This window comes from Bipolaris sorokiniana (assembly GCF_000338995.1).
Source record: "Bipolaris sorokiniana ND90Pr unplaced genomic scaffold COCSAscaffold_9, whole genome shotgun sequence".
In the NCBI taxonomy this organism is placed as follows: domain Eukaryota; kingdom Fungi; phylum Ascomycota; class Dothideomycetes; order Pleosporales; family Pleosporaceae; genus Bipolaris; species Bipolaris sorokiniana.
In genome coordinates this window covers 1,237,057-1,261,615 of record NW_006911903.1, presented here as the reverse complement: position 1 = coordinate 1,261,615, position 24,559 = coordinate 1,237,057, and the positions used below count along the sequence as shown (strand labels likewise).

Below are 24,559 nucleotides of genomic sequence, written 5' to 3'. Positions count from 1 at the left end.
TTCAATCTCATCTGATCTAAACTCGATCTGCCTTTCCTTGCAATCATATTTGTTGTACATGTAAAGCCTTTCATCATCTACGAAAGAACGCATGTTCCTCTCCCCTTTGTTCCAACCTTGAAACCTCTTGGGTGCTATGTCCTCTTTAACGCTTGTACTCTTGGCAAGACGTTTGTAAACTGTGGGGGTGTGGAATAGGTATACAGCTGGCGAATCAAGAACACCGTAAAAAAAGGGGAAAGGGAAAGAAGTAGCAGACACAACTCCCTCCCCTATTCAAGGATGTAAAAAAAATAGTTAGTAGTGCAAACATTTTCACGACGCAGCCCCAACCTCCACTTTACCCGCACTCTCCACACCGCCCTCACTCTTCACCACCAACTGCGTCGTATTATTCCCCGCCATCTCGCTACCCAGGACCTCAGGCCTCCATCTAAGCAGCAACTTGCGTGCACTCGGCTTCGCCCTCTCATTCTCCGCCCACATCTCCGCGAGGACATCAACGACAATCTTGCGGACTGGGGGACGAAACATGTACAAGTAGTGTAGAGCGTTGCAAGCGAGGTCGATGCGCTCGGGATCCTCTGCCATTTTCTTGAGGCGAACAAGGAGCGTGTAGTCTATTGAAGGGATTTCCGAGAGGAAGCGCAGGAAGATTTTATCCGTGTGCTCGATGTAAGGGAGGATACCGTCGATGAGGCGGAGGGCGCAGCGGTGGTAGTTGCCTCTTGGGGGTTTGGAGGGGGAGATGCCGTTTACGGTGCCGTTTGGCAAGGGGGACTCGGCGGATTGAGCGAGGATCATGTCGTTGTACCATTCTTCGTTGAGCCAGGAGATTGCGACGTCGATGCGGCGTTTCCAGTCGTAGAGGATATATTGGTAGAGGGAGTCGCGGATGGAGTCGCTGATTTTGGGGGCACTGCTGCTGCGGGTGGTGCTTTTGACGGCGTACTCATCTTTGATGGCATCAGTGGGGTCGTCGAGACCGGCGCTTGCGCGTGTGGCGAGGCGGGAGAGGATGGTGACCCAGGCGTCGCGGCCGTAGTCTGTTGCTGCTAGACGGTTAAAACCACATTTTGTGGTCTTGCTCTTTTGTGTCTCATCTACACTGCTCAGCATGCCGAAGGCGCGATGTACGGTCATGTCACCGTACTTCTGGACATCCTGTTCGGATAATGAAGGGGCTTCGGGCAGCTTGAAGGGTGCTAGAGCAGTGGATGGGCCTTGTTGGGTTGAGAAGGGATTCGACGGGATACCGTCAAGCTTGTTCATGATTTGCTCCGCATCTTCGGGTTCAAAGTCGGGCTCATATTCCTCTTCGTCTTCTGCGGCAGGAGCGCTTGGTGGCTGAACAGGTTGGCTTGCAGCGTTCTGACGCAGTGTTTGATACCGAGCGCGGACAGCCTAGATATATGTTAGTCTGCTATACTTTGACGCAGTATATGTTCAAACAAAGACCACCACATACATTAATTGCTTGTTCAAGCTTTTGCGGGTTGACCGACTGCAGGACTGGCACCACAATCCTGACTAATTGCTCAGGATCTTTGAAATTTTGCACATCAAAGTTTGCAGTGCTGCCTTCAGAATTGAGCGTATATAATTGTCGCCAGCTGATTGGACCAGGCGGCAGAGGCTGAACAGAGGGTGTACGACTGGGAGGCTCAGCCACAAGTCGCTGTCTCTTGGCGTGATCAAGGCCATCGGTCGGCTCAGCGGGTGCTGGTCGTTTACGATTAGATTCCTCAAAGAATTCCACACGGGCACGATGCATGCGTTCCAGGAACTGTTGTATACGTCCATTGATTGGGTTCTCGGGGTTCCTGTAATGGTAAGTACTTGAGATGACGTGACACCTTGAGGTTGGACATACCTCTTCATAATGTTGACGAGCAACGCCCTTGTTGTACGCTCAATCGATTTGATAATGACCTTGTTCTTAGGTGTCATTGGCGAATTGGCAAGCTTCAAGGGGTTGAAGTTGAAAACACTGTTCAAGATTTTATTTGCAGCATTTGGTCGGCGATGGATCAGCATGCCCAAGCTGTTCAATGTGGCAGTCACGAGCAATCCGTCACTGGTCTGTGTTAGATGCATGTAGGCAGTCTGTGACTGTCTATCTAACCTGTGATCCCCATGTATGATATCCAATAGCCTGTCCAGTAGTCCATGTCCCTCAGCCTCGAGGCTCGCATACGGTATAAGCGGGTGATCGCGGGGCACAATGGAGAGGGAAATCTCGTTGTGATCGGCGCGCTGCGAGACATGAGATTTTGTGTTTCTACGTCGGGGAGGTGGAGGAGTATCTACCCTAGGGTCTGCCACGCCTGGTGTCTGTACCAGGACGACTTGTTGGAGGAATTTGACGCAGCATATACGCACGCCAGGGGTGGCCGAGTCCATTCGTCGCAAAATGTTTGCTTTGATGCCAAACATGAGGCCCCAATTTTGCGAATCGCTGGGGTCGGAGACACTGGGCACATGCAAGAATAAGAGCGTATTCGCATGAAGACAGTCAAGGAGCATGCGAGCATAAAGGGACCTCAAGAATGCGCAGGGCATGTTTGACATGCGAGGGGCTCTATCTGATGCGAGGGAGGGGGTTTACTTACGTATGTTTGTATACGAGCGGGTACACGCTGGCGGCCGCCTGGATGGCACTCTTGATGACGCTCTTGTCATCGACATTCTCCAGGTAGGCCTTGAGGGTAGCCAGCACCGAGGGCGCGCTGCTCTGCTTGGCCTCCTGGGGCCATGCTGGTGATGCAAAAGCCTCTGCCAAAAACTCGGCACCCCAGCGCTGTATCTCGATGCTCTGGTCTTCACTGTAACCAATGATAGGGAGCACGCCTGGTATAATGGTAGGATAGTATCTACCGTCGCCTAACGCGAGCGACCGAGCCGACTCCATCTGCTGTATCGTTTGCGAAGTCATGGTGATGGTGGTGGCAGCACACTGGCGGCGCGCTTTGTAGCGAAGAGTAGGAGTTGGAGTTGTAGGAGGCGTAAGGCTTGCTCACGCGCGCGACGCAACAGTCAAACTAAGAGCGCGACAAAGACCTGACGTGTGCGGCCAAAGGGCGTCCCATTCCCCACAATGCTAGCAATTACAAAGAGGCTGTAGAGAGCGTAGAGAAGGAAAGGGGGGGACGGGGATGGGGATGTGGATGTGGATGGGGACGGGGGTGATGATAGTGTTGACTACAGCTACGGGCGCGAGGTGAGTGGCGCAGGGTTGACGCTGCGACTGCGATGATGTGCGCCCTGCCCGCCAAGACGCCCGCCTAGCCCCATGCATCATCTCACCACCATTTCTTTCCCCGCAGAATCCGCCTGGGAGCCTCACAACACCGCCACCATGGGATAGTAAGTCTGCGCGCTATATTCATATTGTTTCTGCTGCGCATACTAAAACTGACCCTAACAGCAAGCCATTCCGCTCAACTTACTACGATGACCGCATGCGCGCCTCGCCCGCCCTGCTGCGAGCCCGCGCGCCCTACCTGATCAAGAACACCATCACCGGCTTCGCAATCTGCTCGCTTGTCATTGGCATATGTGCGCATCCTCTCCGTGCCTCTTTAATTGGAGTGCTGACTCACCTTTTCCAGACACTTACACCATCAATGCCATCTCCCAGGACGAGTTCGAGGATGTCATTGTGCCAGACAAGCCGCTGGACAGGTCCGCTCAGCCTACCACCCAAGCCCTTCAACAAGCCATGGACGCGCGCAAGTAAAATAATCATCTGCCTGTATATTGGTGTAAAAGATATGTATGCATTGGGTTGGCGCTACAGGAATCATTCGGGAAATACCACTTTTTCGCCATTTTGAATCGCACTGTGCTCAAGACTGTCCGTTCACGTATCCCACTTGCACACCGTACGCGGAATCTCTTGTACCGTTCAACTTTGCACATTCAAGATCAACATGACTGGACGATAGTTGCGGTAGCGATCTCCGCTCCGCCTTGCACCCGCTCCGCCGACCAATCATGTGTGTGCTGCAACAACTCCTCAGCGAGGACCATGGAATGCCTTGTGGCTCTATTGCTTTTCTTCTCATACGCCATTCACATATCTTCAAGGACTACTAGTAAACTTGTCTTGGAGGACTGGAATATTTGCAATCCGTATTATCCTCTGGCACCAACAAAATGCAGGCCCTATCATAACAACCGCTTATTCACGCGCGTTTGTATCATGGTTACGTTTCCGTTGACTTAATAGCTTCTTTCTGCGGTATGAGCGCTGCGCTTACAGCAGTTTGTAAGAGTTTGGTGTGATGTTTCTTGGGTCCTTTGCCCACTTTCCCCTCTATATATCTCCTTTGGATGCTCAAAATCATGTCTCGCAGTTCTATTATTCTGAAAGCAATAGATCTCTTCAAGCAAACAAAGTAAAGAATCGAATTCCAGTACGTGAAAGAAAAATAGCCAGGTCTCCAACACTCATTGTATCAGTACTAACTCTGACAACAGCCTGCAAACAACAACACAACTACCATCGCCATGGGCAATAAGGGCGAACCTACCGCCTTGGACTCGAGAAGTCCTAAGGGCAATTCTTCTATCCGGCGGTTGCTCCACTTCCTCAAGCACGCCACCAAGAACCGACAAACCGACACGTACTCCTTGAAAAGCAAAGCCAGCGATCTGCCTTCAGTGCCCAGCACGCCTCAAAGCAGCAGCACCGAGGGCAAAACAATGTCCACCCGATTCAATGCCGATGAGTTTAGAATGCGCGCTCAACTCAGCAACACGTCTTCAACTGTGCCCCCAAATTCCAACCTAGTCGCTGCATCCGAGTCTACCCGCCAAGCCCTCTCCAGTGTTCCCGAGAACGCCGCATCCAAGAATGGTCCCCAGGCATCCTCCCAGACATCCGTTGCCCCCAGCAGCGCCGACACCCCTTCTGCTTCTAAATCTCAAAAGAGCCGCAAGTCACACAAGCCCACCATGATTACTCCTGAACTCATGCAACAGATCCAAATATCTAACAAGAAGCGCAGTGGCGGTGCTCTGCGGGATAATGGTGAGCTTCGCAGGAAGAATCTGGGAACTGCGACTGTGACGAATAGAGCTAAGGCTGTTGTTGCTAGCCCCCTGCGGTGGTCGGAGGAGTAGACAATGAGATCTACGTTTTTTGAAAATGGAGGGAAAAAACAAAATGAAAGGAGAAGTCACGTCAGGGTGGTGATAACAGCTTATACTCGCTTATGGGGTGGCGTAGATGGCCGGTCCCTCTTTCTTTCTGACCACTGCATCAGTGGCTTGGGGACAAACTAATGGTGTACTTTTCTGTGTTGTATTACTCGATATTATGACTTAATAATACCTTACTACCACTTTCTAAAACTTATCTAAGGCATCTCCAGCCCAGATGTGTCACCCAACAACACACGGATAATTTATCAGTCCAAATTTCTAAGAATAACTTGATTGAGCACAACCCACCAATTTGAACTACCTTGTCAACCTGTCTCGGCACCAACACTACCCTCACGCCGCACTCTAAACCCCACACCCGGCAACCGACTCCTCAACAACAACGAACTACAAACCACACTAACACTGCTCAAAGCCATAGCCAAAGCAGCCCACACAGGATCAAGCTTAACATGCTTCTCACCCGTATGCCCCATCGTCATCCCACCATGCATCTCCATCGCCTCCCCCTTACCACCTCCTCCAGTAGTAATCGGATACAACACCCCCGCCGCAATAGGCATAGCCACCAAATTATACACAAGTGCCCACCCAAAATTAAAATAAACGCGTCGAAACACCACTCTCGAGAGATCCAACAATGTCAAGATCGTGGTAAGCCGACTATTGATCAGGATGAAGGAAGAAGAACTCAGGGCAATATCCGAGCCCGAGCCGATTGCTATGGATAAATCGGCGGTGGAGAGCGCAGGCGCGTCGTTGATGCCGTCGCCTACCATGGCTATTGTTGCGCGTTTCTGTCTCCTGCTACCTTCTCTTCTCCCATTGAAGGAGAAGAAAGAAAAGGGGAGACAAGAAGAGCGTTTGGGCGTTTTACACAGGGTCTGCTGGAGATACTTTATTTTCTGCGCTTTCTGCTCTGGCAACACGCCCGCGATGATGTTGGAGGCCGGGATGCCGACTTGAGCGCCGACGGCATTGGCGGTGGTGGGGTTGTCGCCGGAGAGCATCCAGGTGGATATGCCGCGGGCGTGTAGGGCGGCGATGACGCTGTGGGCTTCGGGGCGGAGGGCGTCGGCGATGGAGAAGGTGCAGGCGAGGTGCCAGGTTGGGTTCGGGAGGGTTTCGCTGGAGGAGGTGGAGGAGTGAGAGGGGAGGAGGGAGGATTGGGGCATGAAGAGGGCTGCGAGGGCGATGGAGTCGCCGCGGGATTTCCAGCTTGAGAGGAGGGTTGTGGAGGAGGGGGGGATGGGGACGCAGTGGTCAATCATGAAGGCTTCGTTGCCTACGATGGCGGTAATTTCTTGTCCGTTGACTCGGAAAGTGCCTTTTAGGCCTTTGCCTGGTACTTCGTCGATGTCGACCACTGTTGGCGTGATGTGGTCTTCTCTGTTGCAAAAAGAGACGAGTGCACGAGCGATGGGATGGTTGCTGTTTTGCTCAAGAGCCTTGACAATACCCAGTACCAGTGAACTGTTCTGATCTTCAGAGAACTGGTGGTTCGTCACTGCTGGATCGCCGCCCTGGGTAAGGGTACCCGTCTTGTCAAAAACGATACAGTCGAGGGAGCTGGCTTCTTGGAACGCCTCGCCTCCGCCTCGCACAAGTATACCATGCTTTGCAGCCAGACCACCTCCAACGAAGAGCGCAGTCGGAGCGGCAAGACCAATACCGCAGGGACAGGCGATAACAAAGACGGCAATGGCGAATCGAAGAGACCAGAGTTCCCATCCACCAGCACCCTCATTCTTCCAGTCACTGGGTATAGCTCCCGTCTTACCGAGAATAAGCCAAACTAGCCAGGTCGTGATTGCAACGGCAATGACAAATGGTACAAAATGCGAAGTGATAACGTCTGCCGCCCTCTCAACAGGCGCCCGTCGTGACTGACCCTCCCTTACAGCATTGATAATCTGATCCAGCATCGACGTCCCCTCAATACTCGTAATGGTAATTTGAACAGGAGACCCCTTATTCATCGTACCCGAGTACACTGTATCACCCTCCACCTTCTTCACCGGGCGAGACTCCCCCGTCAAACTCGACTCATCAAAGCTCGAACTTCCCTCTACAATCTCGCCGTCAAATGGCGGCGACGCCCCATGGTGGACTCGAACTACATCCCCGATCTCAAGCAGATCAGTAGCGATTTTGATATCGCCTTGTTCAGAGTCCATAAGGATGGCTTCACTAGGACGCAGTTTCCCCAGCGACGTAACCGCATCCCCCGTCTTCGCCTTACTATATGCCTCCAAGAAGCGACCAATGAGCAAGAACATAGTCAGAAAGACGACAGCATCGAAATACGAATCGTGCATTGAGCCGTGCGACATTTCCGTAGCTGCCAGAGCGAGTTCTGCAATCGATGCAAAATACGCAATTGTAGTGCCGAGCGAGATGAGCATATTCATGCTCCCGAATCTTGTAAAGCGATACAGAATCGGTGTTCGACTCCCTGGTCGCCACAGGGCTCTTATCTCCTTGATCGCGCGCCGGTGGAATGTGTCTGCTGCGAAGAAATAAATGGGTGTTGCGAGGATGAAGAGGGCCCAACTGAGTCTTGTGACATTGCCTGCCCACATGGGTTGCATGAGGTACTTGCGGATGGGGTTCTCGGCGCTGATCAAGCTCATGAAGACGATGCCCAAAATGAATGTGGGTATGGCGATGATGACACAGAGTGTGAGGCGGAGGAGGGTTCGTTTGCGTTCTTGTGCGTGCATTTGGCATGCGCGTTCCTCGATCGTAGGCGGGTGGAAGATTGAGGGGGTGAAGACAGGGTTTAGATTGGAAATAGTGGAGAAGATATGCCGGATGGTGAAGGTAGGGGGGCCCGGTACATATCGAATGTGTAGGATCGGGTTTTCGAGGGATATAGGGGGGTCTTCGAGTACGAATGTATGTTGGTCTGCAAAGGCTTCCCGAAGTCCTTGTATGATATTCGGCGGGCAATGTTCGCAGAACATTCCGTCGATGCGTACCGCAACTGTTCGCTCGATTGCTTCGGTTGTTGGTATGCCGTCTGGGATAATATGGTCGAGTGTGGCTGTGTAGCCAACATCTTCAATGATTTCCTCAATCTCTAAGAGATGCTCCTTGCCGGTAAAAACGATGGTCGCACTGTTTGAAACTAGATTGACGTCGATCGACTTGATCCAAGCATGCGGTTCTAGTGCTCGAGTCACGTTGCCGACACATGACGAACACGTTAGACCACCGAGTAGGTAAGTCGTGCGCCAACGCTCCGTCTTTTGCTTCGATGGTTTTGCTTCTGGCGCCGTATTTTGGACTTGCTCTAACTTCTCTACTTCGATATCGAAGCCGCAGTCTTCAATCGTCTCCACAAGCTCGTCACACTTAGCCTTTCCAGTGAAAACAACCACTCCGCTGTTTGTAAGAAGGTTGATGTTGACTGATTGGACCCACGCGTGTGCTTGAACGGCATGCGTTATGGCAGACACACAGGAGCTGCATGTCATTCCAGTGATGGCAAGTGTAACCTTGTACGTTGCGGTAGCACTTGGAGACTCGACAGCGATAAAATCCTCGGACACGGGTGTTTTCAGTTCGGCCGATGAAGCGTCATCCATGTTCGTCCTAACAGAGGTTGTGATGGATGAGTGTGGTTCGCATGTCGGTGTGTCTGCGCTGTGTACGCTGACCATGCCTTGCTCTTTCTCCGATTCCTCGCATTGCGCCAAGGGTTCTTCTTTCTCTTGCATTGCGTATTCCGAGTCGTCAGACCCTTGAGCGTACGACCAATTACCTACAGCACGCTTCCAGATGGCGTGCTATTCCCCACTTTTGCCCTCACCCTCCGAGTTCCTATCCTCGACTGTATATCTGGCCGGTTTATTATTTGAGAGGCGCTGTGAGTTTGGGATCTGTTAATTCCTAGTGAACCAGTAATTTCGTCAACATTAAGCGACGTGATATGGCGTAGTGTACTACAAGAGATAAAACAAAGAGTGTGGACAGAAGAATGACATGGCAAAGAAGTGAGAAGGCGATGAGAAGGACGAACTAGGCAAGCATGGCCACGGAGCCTTCTTATCTGAGCTAACAAGTTTGACTGATTGATCTACACACCAAGACTCAACATGGAGCTTGAACATTGTTTGTAAGGCTAGGGATGTACTAGTCCATATGTGAGTGGTGATGCACGCGCTCGTGCAACAAAGGATGCATCGTGTCAAGATACCGAGCCGGACAGTGTTGAGCGATGGTTGATTAGGTCATTATGCATCCAACTAAGAACACGTCCTGGCTGGAAATCTTGTAATTATGTTGGTTCAGGGTGAGCTAGGAGGCCAGACTAGTGCCCATCATCAGAAGAAGATATAGAGCCAATGCGTCGCGAAAAAGCAGTTTAGTTAGCGCCTCAACTTGACGGTTTGTACCGCGTACTCTCAGGCAAGCTATCTGAGAAAAAGAAAAATCAGCAGTAGATCTCAAAGAGCTTTTACTGCATGAACCTGCATGAGTTCCCTGTAGCTCTCGCGGCATGTTGAAATTACATCCGAAGGATTTCTCCCGACCAAAGAAATTCGACATAATTAGATCTCAGTGCCTCTACTACTATTCTTCAAATCTACACTAAGATGTTGGAAATTTCTTTTGGCTAGCACCAGATCACACAATGAACACTGCGATACCCCTTTCTATATCCACTCACAGACAGCCAGTAGTGGGCGAAGGGGAATGAAAAGATTCTCTCCTTGGAAGAGACAGAGAAAAAGGGAATCGACAATGGGCAATCACTAGTCAAAGCAGATGGGGCAGTTACGACAGTCACGGGAGCTAGCAATCAAAGCACTCTAAATATATGGACCTAAAGTTGAATCCCTCGTCATAGCTGTGTTTGGCCTATCAGTATCATGTTACGCGAATGTCGTGCGACACTGACAAGTACACCCAAGAGGAATGAGTATATAGTAGGGCGTAAACCAATCCCAATCCCTGAGGAGCTACTCAATTCTTAAATAAAACAAAATGAACTTTATCACAAGGCGATATCTCACTCGGGCCGGCGATGTTAAGAAGATTGCTATTTGCTTGGTCCTGGTGTATAATGCCAATTATCTTGTCTGGGTTTAATTTGTAAGCTTAAACCTGAATGAAATCTGTTTTGCCATTGGTCCTCATAAGTCGCGGAGCGAGCGTCATTATTTCCTATCTAAGAATGCCAAGTAAAGGATAATCGGGTACACGGAAATGGATAGTGATGCAACTCTATAGTCTAATGTAGAAAAATCACAGTCATCTGATGCATCAAGCTTCATAATAATGCAACATGCAAAGAGCGAGTTGTAGGATAAGATAGCCTGCTGTTTCATAGCTCATCCTTTTCCTTTTCCTCGACGTCGACGTCGTCTCTTGAGATGCTCTTCGCCTCGAAAGTATCTCCTTTCTTTGCGACTCTTCGCAGTCGAAAGACTCGCGCAGCGTGACTCTTTACGTCCGCTTTGAGTAACCCACCGGCTTTGGCTACGCCGATCTTCTCACCAAATAGTCGTGGGTCTTCTTGCGCAAGACCAGTAGCGTAAGGAATTTCGGTGGCGTTGTACCAGTTCGTCCTTGATAGCACTGCTTGCTTCTCTGAACTTGTCTTTGCCGCAAGTATCTGTTCAGCTGTCTTCTCAGACATGCGATGCGCCCAAAGATCATGGATGTCCCAGTCGTACTTGTTGTGCGGTGCCGAGCCTCCAGGTCCGTAGGGGATGAAAATCTCTGCAAGTGAGACACTCATCTCAATGTCTTTTCCACCAGCATTCAGGAGAATCACGACTTCATCGCCATTGTGCAAATGACCAGCCCACACATGCGTCTCACCGACGCCCCACTCGTCTTTGGCGACACCTTCAGTATCGCGTCGGACTCGCGTTACACTTCTACCATGAGGGTCCTGGCTCAGCGCAATGATGGCCGGATTGTTGATAATGGTAAGTGCAGGAGCCGGCATATCGCGCAGGTCGTTACCAAGGAACAACGGAGATTTGAGGGCTGCCCAAAGCGCAAAGTGTGCTTTGTACTCTTCATCAGTCATACCACCCTGTCCGACTTCGAGCATGTCGAGGTCACTCCAGCCACCAGGAATGCTACGGTCTGCAAATGGCGCGACCTTGTTAAGAATAAACAGTACCGAGCAGTGAGTGCCCGGTGCTACACAGTTGACGTCACCTGGCGCCACGGTGTTGCAGCCGCAGAGATCGTCGGGTCGTGTAAATGAATCATAGATGTCGCCTGTAATGCGCCAAGAGTTTGAGATGGACATCCCCCACTATCGTCAAAAATTAGTATACGCTCATTTTAGCACTAAGCATGCAACATTGGCATGTATCTTACCGTATGAACCAGGTCTTCACCCCAGTTACACAAGTTGAATAAGATATTTCGCCCCGTCGCTTTCAAGGCATCTGCCATGGTCTTGAAACGATTGAATGATACCGACGGAGTACCAACGCGGCCCATGTGATAGCAGCTGTCATACTTCAGCATGTCCACTCCCCATCCAGCAAAACTCTTTGCGTCATCAATTTCGTGGTCGAGTGACCCAGCTACTTGGTTTTAATGTGACAATATGGGATGGGTGATGGGGGCTGCCATACCGAATCTCGCGCAAGTCATTTCGCCAGCACTGCTGTACATTCCAAACTTCAGATTGCGGTCATGGAGATGGTCTGAAATTGACTTTAAGCCATTGGGAAACTTTTCCAGTGCCGGTTGAAGTTTTCCTTCCTTGTCGCGGCCCTTGGGATTTTGCCAGCAATCATCTAGGACGACGTAATTATAACCTAGGTCTCGCAGACCCAAGTCGATGATCTGGGCCGAGGTTGTGAGAAGCAGGTTTTCAGAAACATCGCATCCAAACGCATTCCAGTTGTTCTTTTGAGGTCAGCAAGTAAATCAGATGATGGATGGAAACATCGTACCCAACCCATTGGCGGTGTGATAGCAAGGCCATTGTTTACAGCAGATGCGACGTTGGCTAGAGCTGTGACAACGAGAATGCTGCTATGTGAGGGAGGCATGTTGGAGAATTGGTATTGCTTCTCCAACAACGCAGACCAGATTAGCAAGTTGAGCAGACTTAAATGGTTACACCTCCCCTCAGTGAACGCGAATCTTTCTACTAGATTACCGAAGTTGAAACTCCGATGTGGGGGTGCTCCGCACGTGTCTGGGAAAACTGATAGGTTTTCCGCCGCTAACATTGCCCAAGGATTTCATCCCCGCCTTTCGTATCGACTAGATCCTGGGACCTATACTTGGCTCAAATCCATACCATTGCCATACCGAGTGTGTGGTAGAGGAAATCTTCTTCATCTTTATAGGGATAGACCTGAGTAGCAAGATAGCGGCGACTGCTTGCTCAAAGCCAGCAGCGCCTCGTACTCAGGATCATGATCTCTCGGTTCAAGCTCCATGTGAGGGGCAAACTGGACTAGAAAGCGTAACAGCCACCGATCAAGCACAAAACTAGTTTCTTTGCTTCGAAGACATGTCTGGTGGAATGCTCGAAGACGACTCATAGCACCATCCACACTAGGCCAATATGCGCGCAACCGGAGCAAAATCTCAAAGTTGCGCTCCAGTCTTGCTTTTGAAATTCGTATCTCTGCTTCGTCAGGGGAAAAGAGGAGGGTATGAATTTGTACAGTAGATGCAATGACGAGGACGTGTGACACTGCCGAGTACATGACTTCGCTACCAGGTGTTGCATGTGAACGATACACCAGGGAGCAAAGCCGTGCAGCATGCTGTTTACATGCGTCTGCATATCGCCCAGACTCTGCCGACGCCTCAGTCGACAGGGATAGAAACTGGTAATTCAGGAGTTGACCATAATGGTAATATCCTAGATACACGGCCGCAAACATACGCCCATGACCCCGTGAGGCAAAGTATTTGAAGTTGTCCGGCGTGTCACGCAAATGTTGCGGGAGATTTTCGAGCCAGACGTCCAAGTCGCGCGACAACTCGCGCATGCCCTTCTCCAGTGGCAAGCCTTCAAGGTGGTCTGACACGCATGTGCGATTGAAATCAATGATCTTGGACAGGATCCTGTTGAGTTTCACCATCTCAGCCATGAGGGGAGAGGATACAGATGTCGGATCGGTGCACCCGTGTTCCGAATCGGTGCCCATAGACGAGAAAGGAAACTCGTCAACTGGCAGAGGCACAGCGATATCAAATGGCATTATGCGCGGCAATCGGACTGCAGTTGAAGACCAAACATCGACCATACATATGGTCCACCATATCCTTATGTTTACTTCACGCTCTATTAGGCTGGCAACTGGGCGGCTTGGCAAGTCGAGGGCCAGACACATGCGCCCAGCCATGCTGTAATAAATGTTCTCGACATCCGTCTGGCCGTTAGCGGCAGCGTATGCACCTAGGAGCAGGCAGACTTGAACGGTGGTGGGGTGCAGATGACGGATGTTAAGCAATTCCTCACTTCGTATCCGGTAGCGTTCGCCCCGTTCCCTCGGGTCTGTTCCATGGAATGCTTGGTTGGTTGAGAATCGTGCCGAGAGAGCAAACATTGCAAGAAGCACAATTGGCGGGACTCGGTCATGCATGACATCTTGGAGGAAGGATACGCGATGGTAGATGGAGTGGAACTGGTCGTGAATGTAGTCGAAATACAAATCGACTAGCTCTCGTCTCAGTGCAAGGGGCGGCAGGTCTGGTTCGGTGTGCCTTGCTGGAGTGGCATCCTGGTTCTGGGAATTCTGTGGAGGCGAATTGAGCGATTGCAGCCTAGCCTTGCGCCTTGCATAGTACCCGCCTTCTGGTGGGCCTTGGATACACTGTTGGCCATGTGACGAACAGTACTCACACACCGCATCCACGCCGTGTGTTGGATAGATGCATTTGCGACGACGCGCCCTGTAACAGCGTCAGCATGGATGTGTGGCTTGAAGACGCCAGTGTAGTCGAGGGCTTACCGGCAAACTGTACAGGCAGACGGTTTGCGCATAGCGTGTTAAAAGCAGCCAAGTTTGGCGACCATCTCTGGGGTAAGGAAAGCGGAGAACTGACGGAAAAGTCAATGGTGTGAATGAAAACACTGGCTGGCCTCGACTCGCGACAACCTCGGAGCGGCAGAGGCCAGAACAGGAAACTGGCCCGCCAAGCGCAAACACGTGCCATTCCTTCTGCTAGCGGCGGTTTACTGTCGGAAAAGTCTCTCTCCTGGGCAACGGACTGGGCAAGTCTCGTCGGCGCTGCTTATTGGACAGCACGCCCAGCAGAATGCTCCATCTTGTCCCCACGGGCACGTTGTATCAACTTCTCCCCATGGTTTTCCCCGCAAGTAGATCTGGCCATGCCCCTCTCGGCCACTACCGAGCACCTGGGCCAACCACTCCCTCGGACTAGCCTTCTCTCATGGCACGACTCTGGCCCGAATCTTAACGCTTGTAGCCATGCTCTCGGCCGCTCTATATATCTACGCCTCGGCCCCATTCAAATCTTTTCTCACTCCAGTCTCCATCACCAACCCTCAATCCCCTGGGACAACTCTGTGTGTCTTGCCCGATCCTCGAGCTTGAACCACCATGGCTTCCAAGGAGAAGACCGAAGCCCAAGTGGCTGAGAACGTTGCCTCTCACGCCTCCAATCCCGCCGACGACACCAGCGCAGCCATCAGCAATGAGCAAAATATGACCGTTCGCCAGGCTCTGCGCTTTTGGTACAAGGCCATTGTCTTCTCCTTCATCATCTCACTCTGCGTCGTTATGGAAGGATACGATACGAGCTTGATGAACAAGTTCTTCGCCTTCACTCCCTTTCGCAACCGGTTCGGCGACGAGGTCGACGCTGATGGCAACAAGCTGGTCTCTTCGCGATGGCAGACTATCATTCTCAACGGAACTCAGGTGCGGACCTCATTTCAACTATCAACATTATCAACTAACATGATCTAATAGGTCGGATGCATCCTTGGTCTCATCATCAACGGCTACATCACAGAATGGATCGGATACAAAAAAACCATGATTGGCAGCATGGTCTTCATGATCGGCGCCATCTTCATTCCATTCTTCTCTACTGGCCTGGAAATGTTCCTTGTGGGTGGTATCATCCAGGGTCTTCCGTGGGGCGTTTTCCAGACACTTGCCATCTCGTATGCTGCGGATCTTTGTCCCTTGCAACTTAGAGGTATGTGAACCAAACGCGCGGAGCACAAGACAATACTGACTAGTGCCAGGATACATGACGTCGTGGATCAACATGTGCTGGGTTATCGGTGGTCTTCTCTCCACTGGTATCCTCACTGGTCTGATGAAGAACGCGACGCAGTGGGGTTACCGTGTTCCTTTTGCCCTCCAGTGGATCTGGCCGATTCCAATCATTGCCGCTACCCTCCTTGCACCCGAATCGCCATGGTGGCTCGTCAGACAGGGCCGTATCGACGAGGCCAAGGACGCAATCCGCAAGATTACCACCCCTACAGAAGGCGTCAAGTTCGACCTGGATGCCCACGTTGAGATGATGGTTGTTACCAACCAGTACGAGAAGCAGGTTGGAGCAGGAACCAACTACTGGCATTTGTTCCGCGGCAGTGACCTTCACCGCACTGAGGTCAGCGCCATGGCATTCATCACTCAGGCATTGTGTGGAGTTCCTTTTATGGGATTTGGAACACAGTTTATGCTCGGTGTTGGTCTTAGTCAAGACGATTCGTTCCATCTCACCATTGGTCAGGATTGCTTGGGTCTAGTTGGTTGCTTCATCGCCTGGTGGATCATGACGCGTTTTGGCCGACGACCCATTTACCTTGTCGGTCTCACCTCTATCTTCTTCATTCTTCTGATTGTTGGATTTCTCGGCCTCGCACCGCAGTCGAACAAAAGCGCCGGCCTGGCCGGAGGTATTATGATTATCCTCATGATTTTCTGCTTCCAGGTAAGTTTTTTCAGGCTGTGGTTTTCTTCGCATTTTCTCTGACATGACTAGCTTTCCCTCGGACCCATCTGCTATTCTCTCGCTGCCGAAATTCCCTCTTCCCGTCTCAGGGTAAAGACCGTCGCTCTCTCGCGCGCATCCTACAACTCTATTGTCTTCGTTACCAACACCATCATGCCCAAGATGGTTGGTAAGAACGACTGGAACTGGGGTGCCAAAGGTGGCTTCTTCTGGGCTGGCGTTGCACTGCTCTTCATCCTCTGGGGCTACTTCCGTCTTCCTGAGCCCAAGGGCTTCACATACTCTGAGCTTGATGTTATGTTTGAGCACAGGGTTTCAGCGCGCAAGTTCACTCGCGAAGTAGCAGACTCCCTGAAGCCTGCTCTCAGGGACACTGCGATGCAGTTTGAGAAGCAGAACAACATTGAGCGAGTCGAGTCGCGCGCATAAGGTGATGACTGCTTAAGCCGTTATGATGTAATTTTGGTAATAGAGAAGATACTATCACTCTTCTGTAGGTCTGTAGTTTAGCGGAATAATACCCTCAATCATTATGAATCTATTATGAGACGCATCAGTGAAAAAGTACCAAATCACGTGATTTGCTATATATCTTTACATCGGTTACTCTTGATAGCGTATTCTAGGCAAGCTTATAACACATTGGGACTAGATCTAGATCGATATTACACATTCGCTAACGAAACGAGCCAATCAAATGCACTTACAAAGGGACTCAGATAGCGTGCGTCTACCTATGTATATTATAGCACAAGTACCCTACTTCGATCAATTTCAACAATCTATGCCTACAAAAAGTAATCACTTGTTTCAATCCCTTTATACCTCAACTGTATCCAGCCATTTAATCCCACCATACCCCAAACCAGACATACCAGTCTAACTAAACGCCTATCCACCCACCCCTTACTTCGAATAAATAGGTAGCATCCCGTCCCCTCCACAAGCATGCGTCTTATCGCCCCCACATTTCGCAGAGCAAGCACCATCATTAACAAGTTCAGTAGCGGTATGAAATGCATCACCGCACCAGCACTCCTTAGTATGTCCCAGAGCAAAGTAGAGACAATCCTTGCAGATAGCCGCACATTTCTGCCTCGTCATGGCGGCATCGCCAGTATATTTCCGTTTGATGACTCGACATCGGTCTTGTGTGTAGCATCCCTGGTAGCGGAATGATCGCGCTCGTCGCTTCTCCTCTTCAGCGAGCATCTCGTCGTACTTGAGTTGCTGTTGCTGTTTCAACAGTAGCTGGGCATTTGCTGTGTTGAGCTGGGTTGTCAAGCTGTCCTTGCACACATTGGACGTTCTCATTTGCTCATCGAGATTGGCAACGGTTTCTTGCTCACGCAGAAGATTGGTGGCGATGTCTTGCTCGCGCAAGAGACAGGCCTCCTTCTCATTCTGGCATCCGGGGGAAGCACTCGGACCAAAACCGGGAGGTGAGAGGGCCTGGTTGAATGTTATGCCGTTGGTACAGGTGCAAGAGCAATCTGGTACGTCCGAAGGACTGGCGCATGTAACGGATGGCATGGCACCTGTTTTTTTTGTAAATGTGAGCTTGACTGGTAGGCTCTAGGGGTAGAATGTTTTTCGTCCACTTACCGTTTTGGCATTGGAACGAATTCCGAGTATCGACACTGTATGCTGCGGCGCATAGAGTGAAAAGGAGAGTAGCCAGAGAAGTCCGCATTGTGTGCTTGTAAGGAGTCCTGATGGGATAGGGATGAGGGATGAGATGGCTAGGGATCGTTCCTTCCATCTCCGCGCTTTTATGTTCGCTCTAATAAACTAAATCTACTTCGATCAACAAGAAAGAAATCATTGCATGCTAGGTCAAGGTACTGTTACTTTATTGAATATTCTGTTTTCTGATGCAGCGCAAGCTTTGGACAGTTGGTAAGTTGTGCAGTAAAGTACTAATCCTCTAGAAGCTTGGATTCCCCTAATGCCCGATCCTTCACTGCGTCCTATTCTCATCTCCCCTCTGGTTTTTTGGAGGCTTGAGACCTTGTTCAATCTATGCCTGGTTTGCGTGATGAGACATCCACAACAAAGCTACCAAGAGCGTACATGATGGAAGATTCTTCTCTCGGTTCGTCAAAAGGCTTCTCGAGCATAATCAAGAAGACAGTAGTATTTGGTTTGCGATCAAGCGCTAATTGGTTCAGCATCCAAAACCATTGCGCTATGATAGCCTCTGATGTATCCTGCTCATACTTACTTTGCGGAAAATTCTAGAAAAAGATAACCGTAGAGCAAGGTTGGAGGAATCATAGTTCGATAGGACGACATTTCTGATGTGTACGGAGAAGGAGCCTTCGATCCGCTGGTGATATTCCAACCCAAACTGATCCCTTGTCAAGCTCAGCATTAACGTGCCCAACAGACCAAAAAAGTCATCGCACAGTTTAGGGATGTTGCAATCACAAATCCATCATAGTACTGCAGAGATTTATGGACCTGTTCGCTTTTACTTTTCTGTTCAGTTCTGTTTCGGGCGAAGCGGAAGCTCATCGTCTTAGGCTTGAGAAGGGATTGTTCAATACTGTCTAGCTTGGCATCTCAACACGACACATCCTCTGTCATACAAGTCTGCACTCAACTGAACAAAGTTTAGGTATAGCGTCCCGAAATCGGCAACTGAGAATGCAGTCTACTGTCCTTTTGATTTTCTTTTCTCTTATTGCTAATCAGCGATGAGTTCATGCGCTTAACGTGACCCAAATACCAAGTCATAAAAGCATTGCAAGTATGTAAATCGTATCTCCACTTATACCAGAGCTGCATCAAGCTATAGTAACCTGATAAACTGATTAATAACCTCAAGCAGCTTAAATAAGAAAGCTCAATTGCTATATCTACTTAGCTTATCTCTCTGCGATTACCGGTATCTCTTTTTCTTTCATCATTCTTCATCTGATCTTTCGTTGTACTCACAGTAAACGTTAAATTTCTATCATTAGATACAATATACTCTCTGCGTTGTCGGCTTTGGTCGTAGCGTCGCCGATGCATACAGCGATTACTGGCAACAACATAGCCCCACTCCTATCATCAGATTCAGAGATTGTAGTCCCTAACAAATACATTGTTGTTTTCAAGAAAGATGTCGATGATCCTTCTAAGCACTATGCCTGGCTACAGAGCATTCAACCCAACAGTGAGGATCGCATAGAGCTTCGAAAGCGCTCTGGCGACGTCTTCACTGGTCTCAATCATACATATGAGATGTCTAGCTTATGGGATACTCTGGTCATTTCGATGAAGATATTATCAAGTCAATTCAGCGTCACTCTTATGTATGTTTTATCCACGTTTTTCCGCTGGTGTGCAGTACCAATGCGACAAATCCGCAACACCTGTTCGATGACAGTGATATAGTGCTTAGTCCCCAATTGTGGCAACAACCATGCCACAACTACACAATTGGTCTCCATAGTACTTAACTCTATCTAGCCTCCTACATATATCTAGTGCTTGACACTAACATTTTGATAGATTGACTACATCGAACGCGACTCTGAAGACTATCTCGACGCAAACGATCCTGAGATCCACAACCTTGTAAGCGACGTGCCTATAGTTCAGAGGAATGCTTTCTGGGGCCTTGCTCGTATCTCTCAGCGTAAATCTCTAAAGAATAAAACATTCAAAGACCATCTATATGCCGCTGACGGAAGTGCAGGTGTTAACGTCTGTGTCATAGACTCCGGCACCAACATTGAGCACGTTAACTTCGAGGGTCGGGCAACATGGCTCAAGACAGTCTTGGAGAATGCGCCTGATAAAGATACTGGTGGCCATGGCATGTACTGCTCTGATGCTCTTATTGGCAAGAGGCATGGTATTGCTACGAAGGCAAATTTCTATTCCCTCAAGGCCTTTGGCGGCGGATTCGCAACCTACAATTCTGATATTGTCAAAGCTATTCAATACGCGGTCAAAGCACACGAATCGGCTGTCAAAAGCAGGGAAAGGGTTTCAGAGGCAGCGTTGTCAATATGAGATTATCATCCTCGGGCTACTCTGTCGGGGAGAACCAAGCTATCGATGCTGCTATACGTAGTGGCCTTCACTTTGCCGTCGCTGCTGGCAACCAGAACACGGATGCATGTACAAGATCTCCCGCCGCTTGTGACAACGTAGTTACCGTTGTTTCATCGAATCTACAAGAGCGGCGCGTTTCTAGCTCTAACTATGGCAAATGTGTCGACGTCCTACGCCGCAGAGTCAATAAGAGATGTTACGTAATGGCCCGTTTAGGTTACCTATCAGCATTAGACAATACACGTCTCCCACCAGCTACGAGTATGCTTCCTCCATGTAATGTGGACGGCAACTAGCTAGCGCTCGCCTCATTTTCTCGCTACTTGTCCTTCTAAACTTCCTGCTGTGCGTATGAACTTAACTCAACTACGCTACAGCTCTCCTAGTATGCATGCTTTCCGCGATACACTGCTCAGCCCATCGCCAAGGGGCCCATCTGATATCACCACGTTGGATGATGCCACCCACGGCCGGCAGAATGTCCGTGAATGCATCGCGCGGGGAGAGATCGAGGAAGTCCGCTTAGGAGCCTTTACCAATCGCACCTGGATCATTAGCGAGCGATACTGTGCTATAGGCGATGGAGTCGATTCTCTTGAAGGCTACCTTCACTCTATATGGCACATCTACTATGAGCTTAGTCGACTGGCGTCGCATGGAACCGCTGACCAGGACCGCCTGGTGCTGGATATCGTCCGCATCCAGGGACTTGGCCCACTGACTAGGCCTGTGTCAGGTAACTACGGGATCGACATCGCACCAAGGGGACATGGAAACGCTTGCAGCGGATGCGATTGAACGCATGATCAATGTCGTAAAGGAACGGCACTCGGGAATCCTACGGGCTTACGAAAGAGGTGGGCTTAATCTACATCAGGATCCACATCTCCTGTGCTTGGCTACGGAGACTCCAAAGGAATAACAAAGTTAGACTGCCTCTACTACCCAACTACTGTTGGTGCCCTTTCAGGCCTCCCCAACGAAACAAAAAATATCTTGCTGTGGAACGGAGGTGGCTCTTCTAACTTCACTGAAATTATTGGGCATGGTGGCTACATAGTTAAGAAACCCGGCAATGTGGGTGGATCTAGGTCCAGGAGCACTGTTCTCTCTGTTTAGAAGATGACTTCAAGATGGCAAGCTTCGAGGGCACACCTACATTTGCGGGTCTACAATTCGTTTCATCGATTGCAGTGTAGCTTATCTGTAACTTAAACTCAGAAAAGAAAATCATATGTGTTTGTTGACTACCCCCGATGTTCTACTAAGCTCTATTAAACATACAACATGTCTAATTAATAGCTAAACTCTCTCGTCGCATTTGCTCCATCCGTTCCCAATTGCCGCATCTTCTTGTTACGCCACTGGTAGTAAAAGCGCAAGCCGACACATCCAACAGCAACCATCATCAACATCGCAAAATTGGTCCAGTGCCCTGTCGGATACCCCGACTTCTTCTCATTTGCTTTGTATATCCATACGCCGACAATCTGGCCGGGAGCACCCCAAGAAACATTGAGCGCAATCGCCAGTCCTGTCGCAGCAGTGCTTTGCATGTTGGCGCTCAACCAGCCCAGTAGTGGTGGGATACATGAGAATGCACCACTAGCCGCAACGACCAAACACCCATATCGTGCATGGAAGGCGTCGGCAGGGAGCAGTGCTGACGCAAGAAAACCAATCGCACCGATAGTAGATAAGACGGCAGCATGCAACGCGCGGGCATTGAAATAGTCTGATGACCAAGCAGTGATGATAGAGACCACATACGCGACTGCGTACGGAGGGACCGTCATGAGCTGGGCCTGAAGGTTCTCGTATCCCAAGCCAGCAGTAATGGTCGGAGTGAAAAGCGATAGCGAGCTGAATGGTGCGGAAATGCCAAAGTAAATGATATAGTGTACCCAGAGACGGCCTTCGAGTAATGTTTTTTTTGTTGTCTTCCAGGTGAGCGAAGGGGCATTACCTTTCGAGCCCTCGTTTTCTAAACGTGCAACAGCCAGTTCCCGTTCGGATGTCGACAGCCACGATGCTTCCTCAGGATAGTCTGGCAAAAGTAGCCATACCGCGACCGATGAGACGCACGAAGGAATTCCCTCCAATATGAATAGCCACCTCCAGGCAGAGATTCCGTGTACCATCTTCATGTGTCCTACGCCATAAGCAATCGCACCGCCAAACGCCCCCGCCAGCGTCGCGCTCGCCAAAATGATAGCAACACGGATACTTCTTTCGCGCGCACGATACCAAAACGTGAGATAATAGACCAAGCCGGGGAATAGCCCGGCTTCATATATACCAAGCAGAAAACGGACCGCGGTGATAGTGGCATAGTTGTTCGCACCACCGAGTCCGATTGTGCAAGCGCCCCATCCAAACATGAGAAAGGCTATCCACCGGCTCGGCTTAAACTTCTTGAGGAAATAGTTACTCGGTATTTCGAACACAGCGTAGGCAACGAGGAAGACCATTAGGGCGACTGTAAACTGGGAGTTGGTCATGTGCGTTTCTTGCAGGAGGGAATGCCCCTCGTTGGCATTGAGGGTTTTGGCATTGCCGATGTTGGAGCGGTCGAGAAAGCAAAGGAGGTAAATCGTAGCGCACAAAGGGACAATGCGCAGATCTTGTTTCCAGATTAAAGCCCGGACAGCGGGAGAGTTTGTTTCTTCGACGGCATCGATGTTTTGAGTGTCCTAGGTTTTGAGTTAGATTCGTAATCGCATTAGAATTTAATCTTCGCGCTTGCTGTATATTTGTCCGATACGTCGCCATGCTTTTCCGCATCGTGCTGAAAGACCATTTTCTGGGTTTCTCCTGTGAGACACGGTGTGAGAATACAAATCCGAGCGCAGCAAGAAAAATAGCAAGTCAAGAACTATACTAGGTACTTAAGCACCACCAAGCAATGCTTAGGTCGCTTACATGCATCCGTGCGTAAGTTGCTGATCTGTTGACCTTTTGGATTAACGCATTATGGTAGGGATACACACCGCTAAATTATATGTGGAGTTCGTTCTGCAGCAAAGCCGTGACATGGCTGGTTGGACCCCGGATATACCTAACCGTTGCTTGCCGTTCGTCTTTGCTCCACACCCTTCGGGACTTGAAAAATATCCACATTGTATCCCAACCACATGCAGGTATGCCGAAGGGTCAGGTGCCTCGGCGGATAAATCCGAGTCGTGCCATGGCAATCCACAGTGTTGGGCGCCCTGCAAGAATGAAAACCTCATACCACCGCGCAAACTAATATCTATGATAATACCAAGAGAATGAACAAGAGTAATAATAGAGATGCATACTCCTTATTATTGTTCCGCTGACACCATTTCTAGACACTAATAGCACTCTTTTGGCGTCTTGAATGGATACGTTCCTTATGTTAGTGTAGTCCTGCAGTGATGTTGTGCTCTACCCCCGACTGTTGCAGTTGAAATAAAGTTCAAGTATCTGTTCCTTTGACTTCCCTCATTCTTTTCTATGCCATTACACCGTCATCGCATATGAAACTGAAGCGCACTTTCCTCGGGTCCTAGAACTACCAAGAAAATCAATCGATCGGCAGGCCTGGATTGCTTTCCATTGATAGCCTAGATAACACGACCTTGATAAGATCGAAGTGTACGTGTTCCGCGGGATGCTTTTCGATTTTTTAGTTGATCTGATATTTTCGAATATAATATTGGCTATAAAACATGGCTACCAAAGAGAGACTACTGTAGAAACTGCGTGGCTAGTTACGTAACTTTCCTGCTGCTGACTTGACTAGTCACGTGCATGGCCACGTGATTATACACAGCGCTGATCTAATGTCCTTACTTCACTTCAACTCCAAAATATATGCTTCTTGCCTATGTACTTATATTAGGTGTGATCAACATGTGTATCGGGGACTTGTAACGAATAGCCTTAACAAATATTAGATGAAAAAGACATAAACAGCACTTCAAGATCACTCAGAAATTCAACTACCGAACAAACGCCGATTTAGCCGATGATTCTAAGGACTTCGACCAAAGGATCTTAGCTATACAGCGTCCTCCCAGAGTATAAGAAACTGAATCAAATGCATTATGGCGACCTTGTCCCTATTGTCTAAACTAGCGGTGAAATCGGTGTACAGTTGCTGATAAAAGCAAATCAACCTTCCAATTTTTCCACGTCTTCACACAGAGACTTGAATGACTTGGCCAACTCACCGCTGTCAAATTTGGATATGGTGATTACGGAATGTATGTAAAAAATAGGAGAAATACTTGGACTAGCTGTACGAAGAGTTTAGACTACAGGGCTACTACCAAGGCAGCGTCAACGACTCCAAAACTGCAAATAGCTCTCTTATGTACAGCATCCAGAACTTACATTCAGAATGAATCTCGAGTGTCCCCATACATACCCAACT

General features: G+C 49.6%; 10 protein-coding genes across 10 annotated transcripts; 4 read left to right on the top strand and 6 right to left on the bottom strand.

Moving 5' to 3' along the window:
- Positions 1 to 91: 91 nt before the first annotated feature.
- COCSADRAFT_338463 (uncharacterized protein) lies at positions 92 to 3,021 on the bottom strand. Its single transcript, XM_007703211.1, has 6 exons — positions 2,613 to 3,021; positions 2,311 to 2,473; positions 2,126 to 2,256; positions 1,874 to 2,077; positions 1,469 to 1,823; positions 92 to 1,404 (listed from the first exon to the last, which is right to left on the bottom strand). Exons 1-6 carry the CDS (start codon positions 2,933 to 2,935, stop codon positions 316 to 318), a joined length of 2,265 nt encoding a protein of 754 aa, XP_007701401.1. The 5' UTR covers positions 2,936 to 3,021; the 3' UTR covers positions 92 to 315.
- A 326-nt stretch (positions 3,022 to 3,347) lies between these two features.
- Positions 3,348 to 4,061, top strand: COCSADRAFT_38050 (uncharacterized protein). Its single transcript, XM_007702869.1, has 3 exons — positions 3,348 to 3,366; positions 3,428 to 3,558; positions 3,612 to 4,061. The coding sequence occupies exons 1-3, from the start codon at positions 3,359 to 3,361 to the stop codon at positions 3,737 to 3,739; spliced, it is 267 nt and encodes an 88-aa protein (XP_007701059.1). The 5' UTR covers positions 3,348 to 3,358; the 3' UTR covers positions 3,740 to 4,061.
- A 374-nt stretch (positions 4,062 to 4,435) lies between these two features.
- On the top strand, positions 4,436 to 5,300 carry COCSADRAFT_338429 (uncharacterized protein). Its single transcript, XM_007703210.1, has one exon. The coding sequence runs from the start codon at positions 4,513 to 4,515 to the stop codon at positions 5,125 to 5,127; it is 615 nt and encodes a 204-aa protein (XP_007701400.1). The 5' UTR covers positions 4,436 to 4,512; the 3' UTR covers positions 5,128 to 5,300.
- A 174-nt stretch (positions 5,301 to 5,474) lies between these two features.
- COCSADRAFT_200781 (uncharacterized protein) lies at positions 5,475 to 9,170 on the bottom strand (the record flags this gene model as incomplete). The annotated part of the gene is made up of 5 exons (XM_007703209.1): positions 8,478 to 9,170; positions 6,049 to 8,417; positions 5,673 to 5,988; positions 5,507 to 5,624; positions 5,475 to 5,479 (listed from the first exon to the last, which is right to left on the bottom strand). The coding sequence occupies exons 1-5, from the start codon at positions 8,889 to 8,891 to the stop codon at positions 5,475 to 5,477; spliced, it is 3,222 nt and encodes a 1,073-aa protein (XP_007701399.1). The 5' UTR covers positions 8,892 to 9,170.
- A 1,331-nt stretch (positions 9,171 to 10,501) lies between these two features.
- Positions 10,502 to 12,200, bottom strand: COCSADRAFT_27614 (glycoside hydrolase family 27 protein; the record flags this gene model as incomplete). Its single annotated transcript, XM_007702759.1, has 4 exons — positions 10,502 to 11,449; positions 11,515 to 11,726; positions 11,778 to 12,054; positions 12,102 to 12,200. 4 exons carry the CDS (start codon positions 12,198 to 12,200, stop codon positions 10,502 to 10,504), a joined length of 1,536 nt encoding a protein of 511 aa, XP_007700949.1.
- A 297-nt stretch (positions 12,201 to 12,497) lies between these two features.
- COCSADRAFT_172560 (uncharacterized protein) lies at positions 12,498 to 14,155 on the bottom strand (the record flags this gene model as incomplete). Its single annotated transcript, XM_007703208.1, has 2 exons — positions 12,498 to 14,064; positions 14,124 to 14,155. The coding sequence occupies 2 exons, from the start codon at positions 14,153 to 14,155 to the stop codon at positions 12,498 to 12,500; spliced, it is 1,599 nt and encodes a 532-aa protein (XP_007701398.1).
- A 319-nt stretch (positions 14,156 to 14,474) lies between these two features.
- Positions 14,475 to 16,655, top strand: COCSADRAFT_145403 (uncharacterized protein). Its single transcript, XM_007703207.1, has 4 exons — positions 14,475 to 15,056; positions 15,108 to 15,339; positions 15,389 to 16,086; positions 16,138 to 16,655. The coding sequence occupies exons 1-4, from the start codon at positions 14,736 to 14,738 to the stop codon at positions 16,534 to 16,536; spliced, it is 1,650 nt and encodes a 549-aa protein (XP_007701397.1). The 5' UTR covers positions 14,475 to 14,735; the 3' UTR covers positions 16,537 to 16,655.
- Positions 16,656 to 17,013: 358 nt separating this feature from the next.
- On the bottom strand, positions 17,014 to 17,211 carry COCSADRAFT_92303 (uncharacterized protein; the record flags this gene model as incomplete). The annotated part of the gene is made up of 1 exon (XM_007703206.1): positions 17,014 to 17,211. One exon carries the CDS (start codon positions 17,209 to 17,211, stop codon positions 17,014 to 17,016), a length of 198 nt encoding a protein of 65 aa, XP_007701396.1.
- A 1,908-nt stretch (positions 17,212 to 19,119) lies between these two features.
- Positions 19,120 to 21,276, top strand: COCSADRAFT_200777 (uncharacterized protein; the record flags this gene model as incomplete). Its single annotated transcript, XM_007703205.1, has 4 exons — positions 19,120 to 19,362; positions 19,609 to 20,049; positions 20,082 to 20,352; positions 21,089 to 21,276. The coding sequence occupies 4 exons, from the start codon at positions 19,120 to 19,122 to the stop codon at positions 21,274 to 21,276; spliced, it is 1,143 nt and encodes a 380-aa protein (XP_007701395.1).
- Positions 21,277 to 21,452: 176 nt separating this feature from the next.
- On the bottom strand, positions 21,453 to 23,277 carry COCSADRAFT_27609 (uncharacterized protein; the record flags this gene model as incomplete). The annotated part of the gene is made up of 3 exons (XM_007702758.1): positions 21,453 to 22,850; positions 23,080 to 23,149; positions 23,216 to 23,277. 3 exons carry the CDS (start codon positions 23,275 to 23,277, stop codon positions 21,453 to 21,455), a joined length of 1,530 nt encoding a protein of 509 aa, XP_007700948.1.
- Positions 23,278 to 24,559: the final 1,282 nt, after the last annotated feature.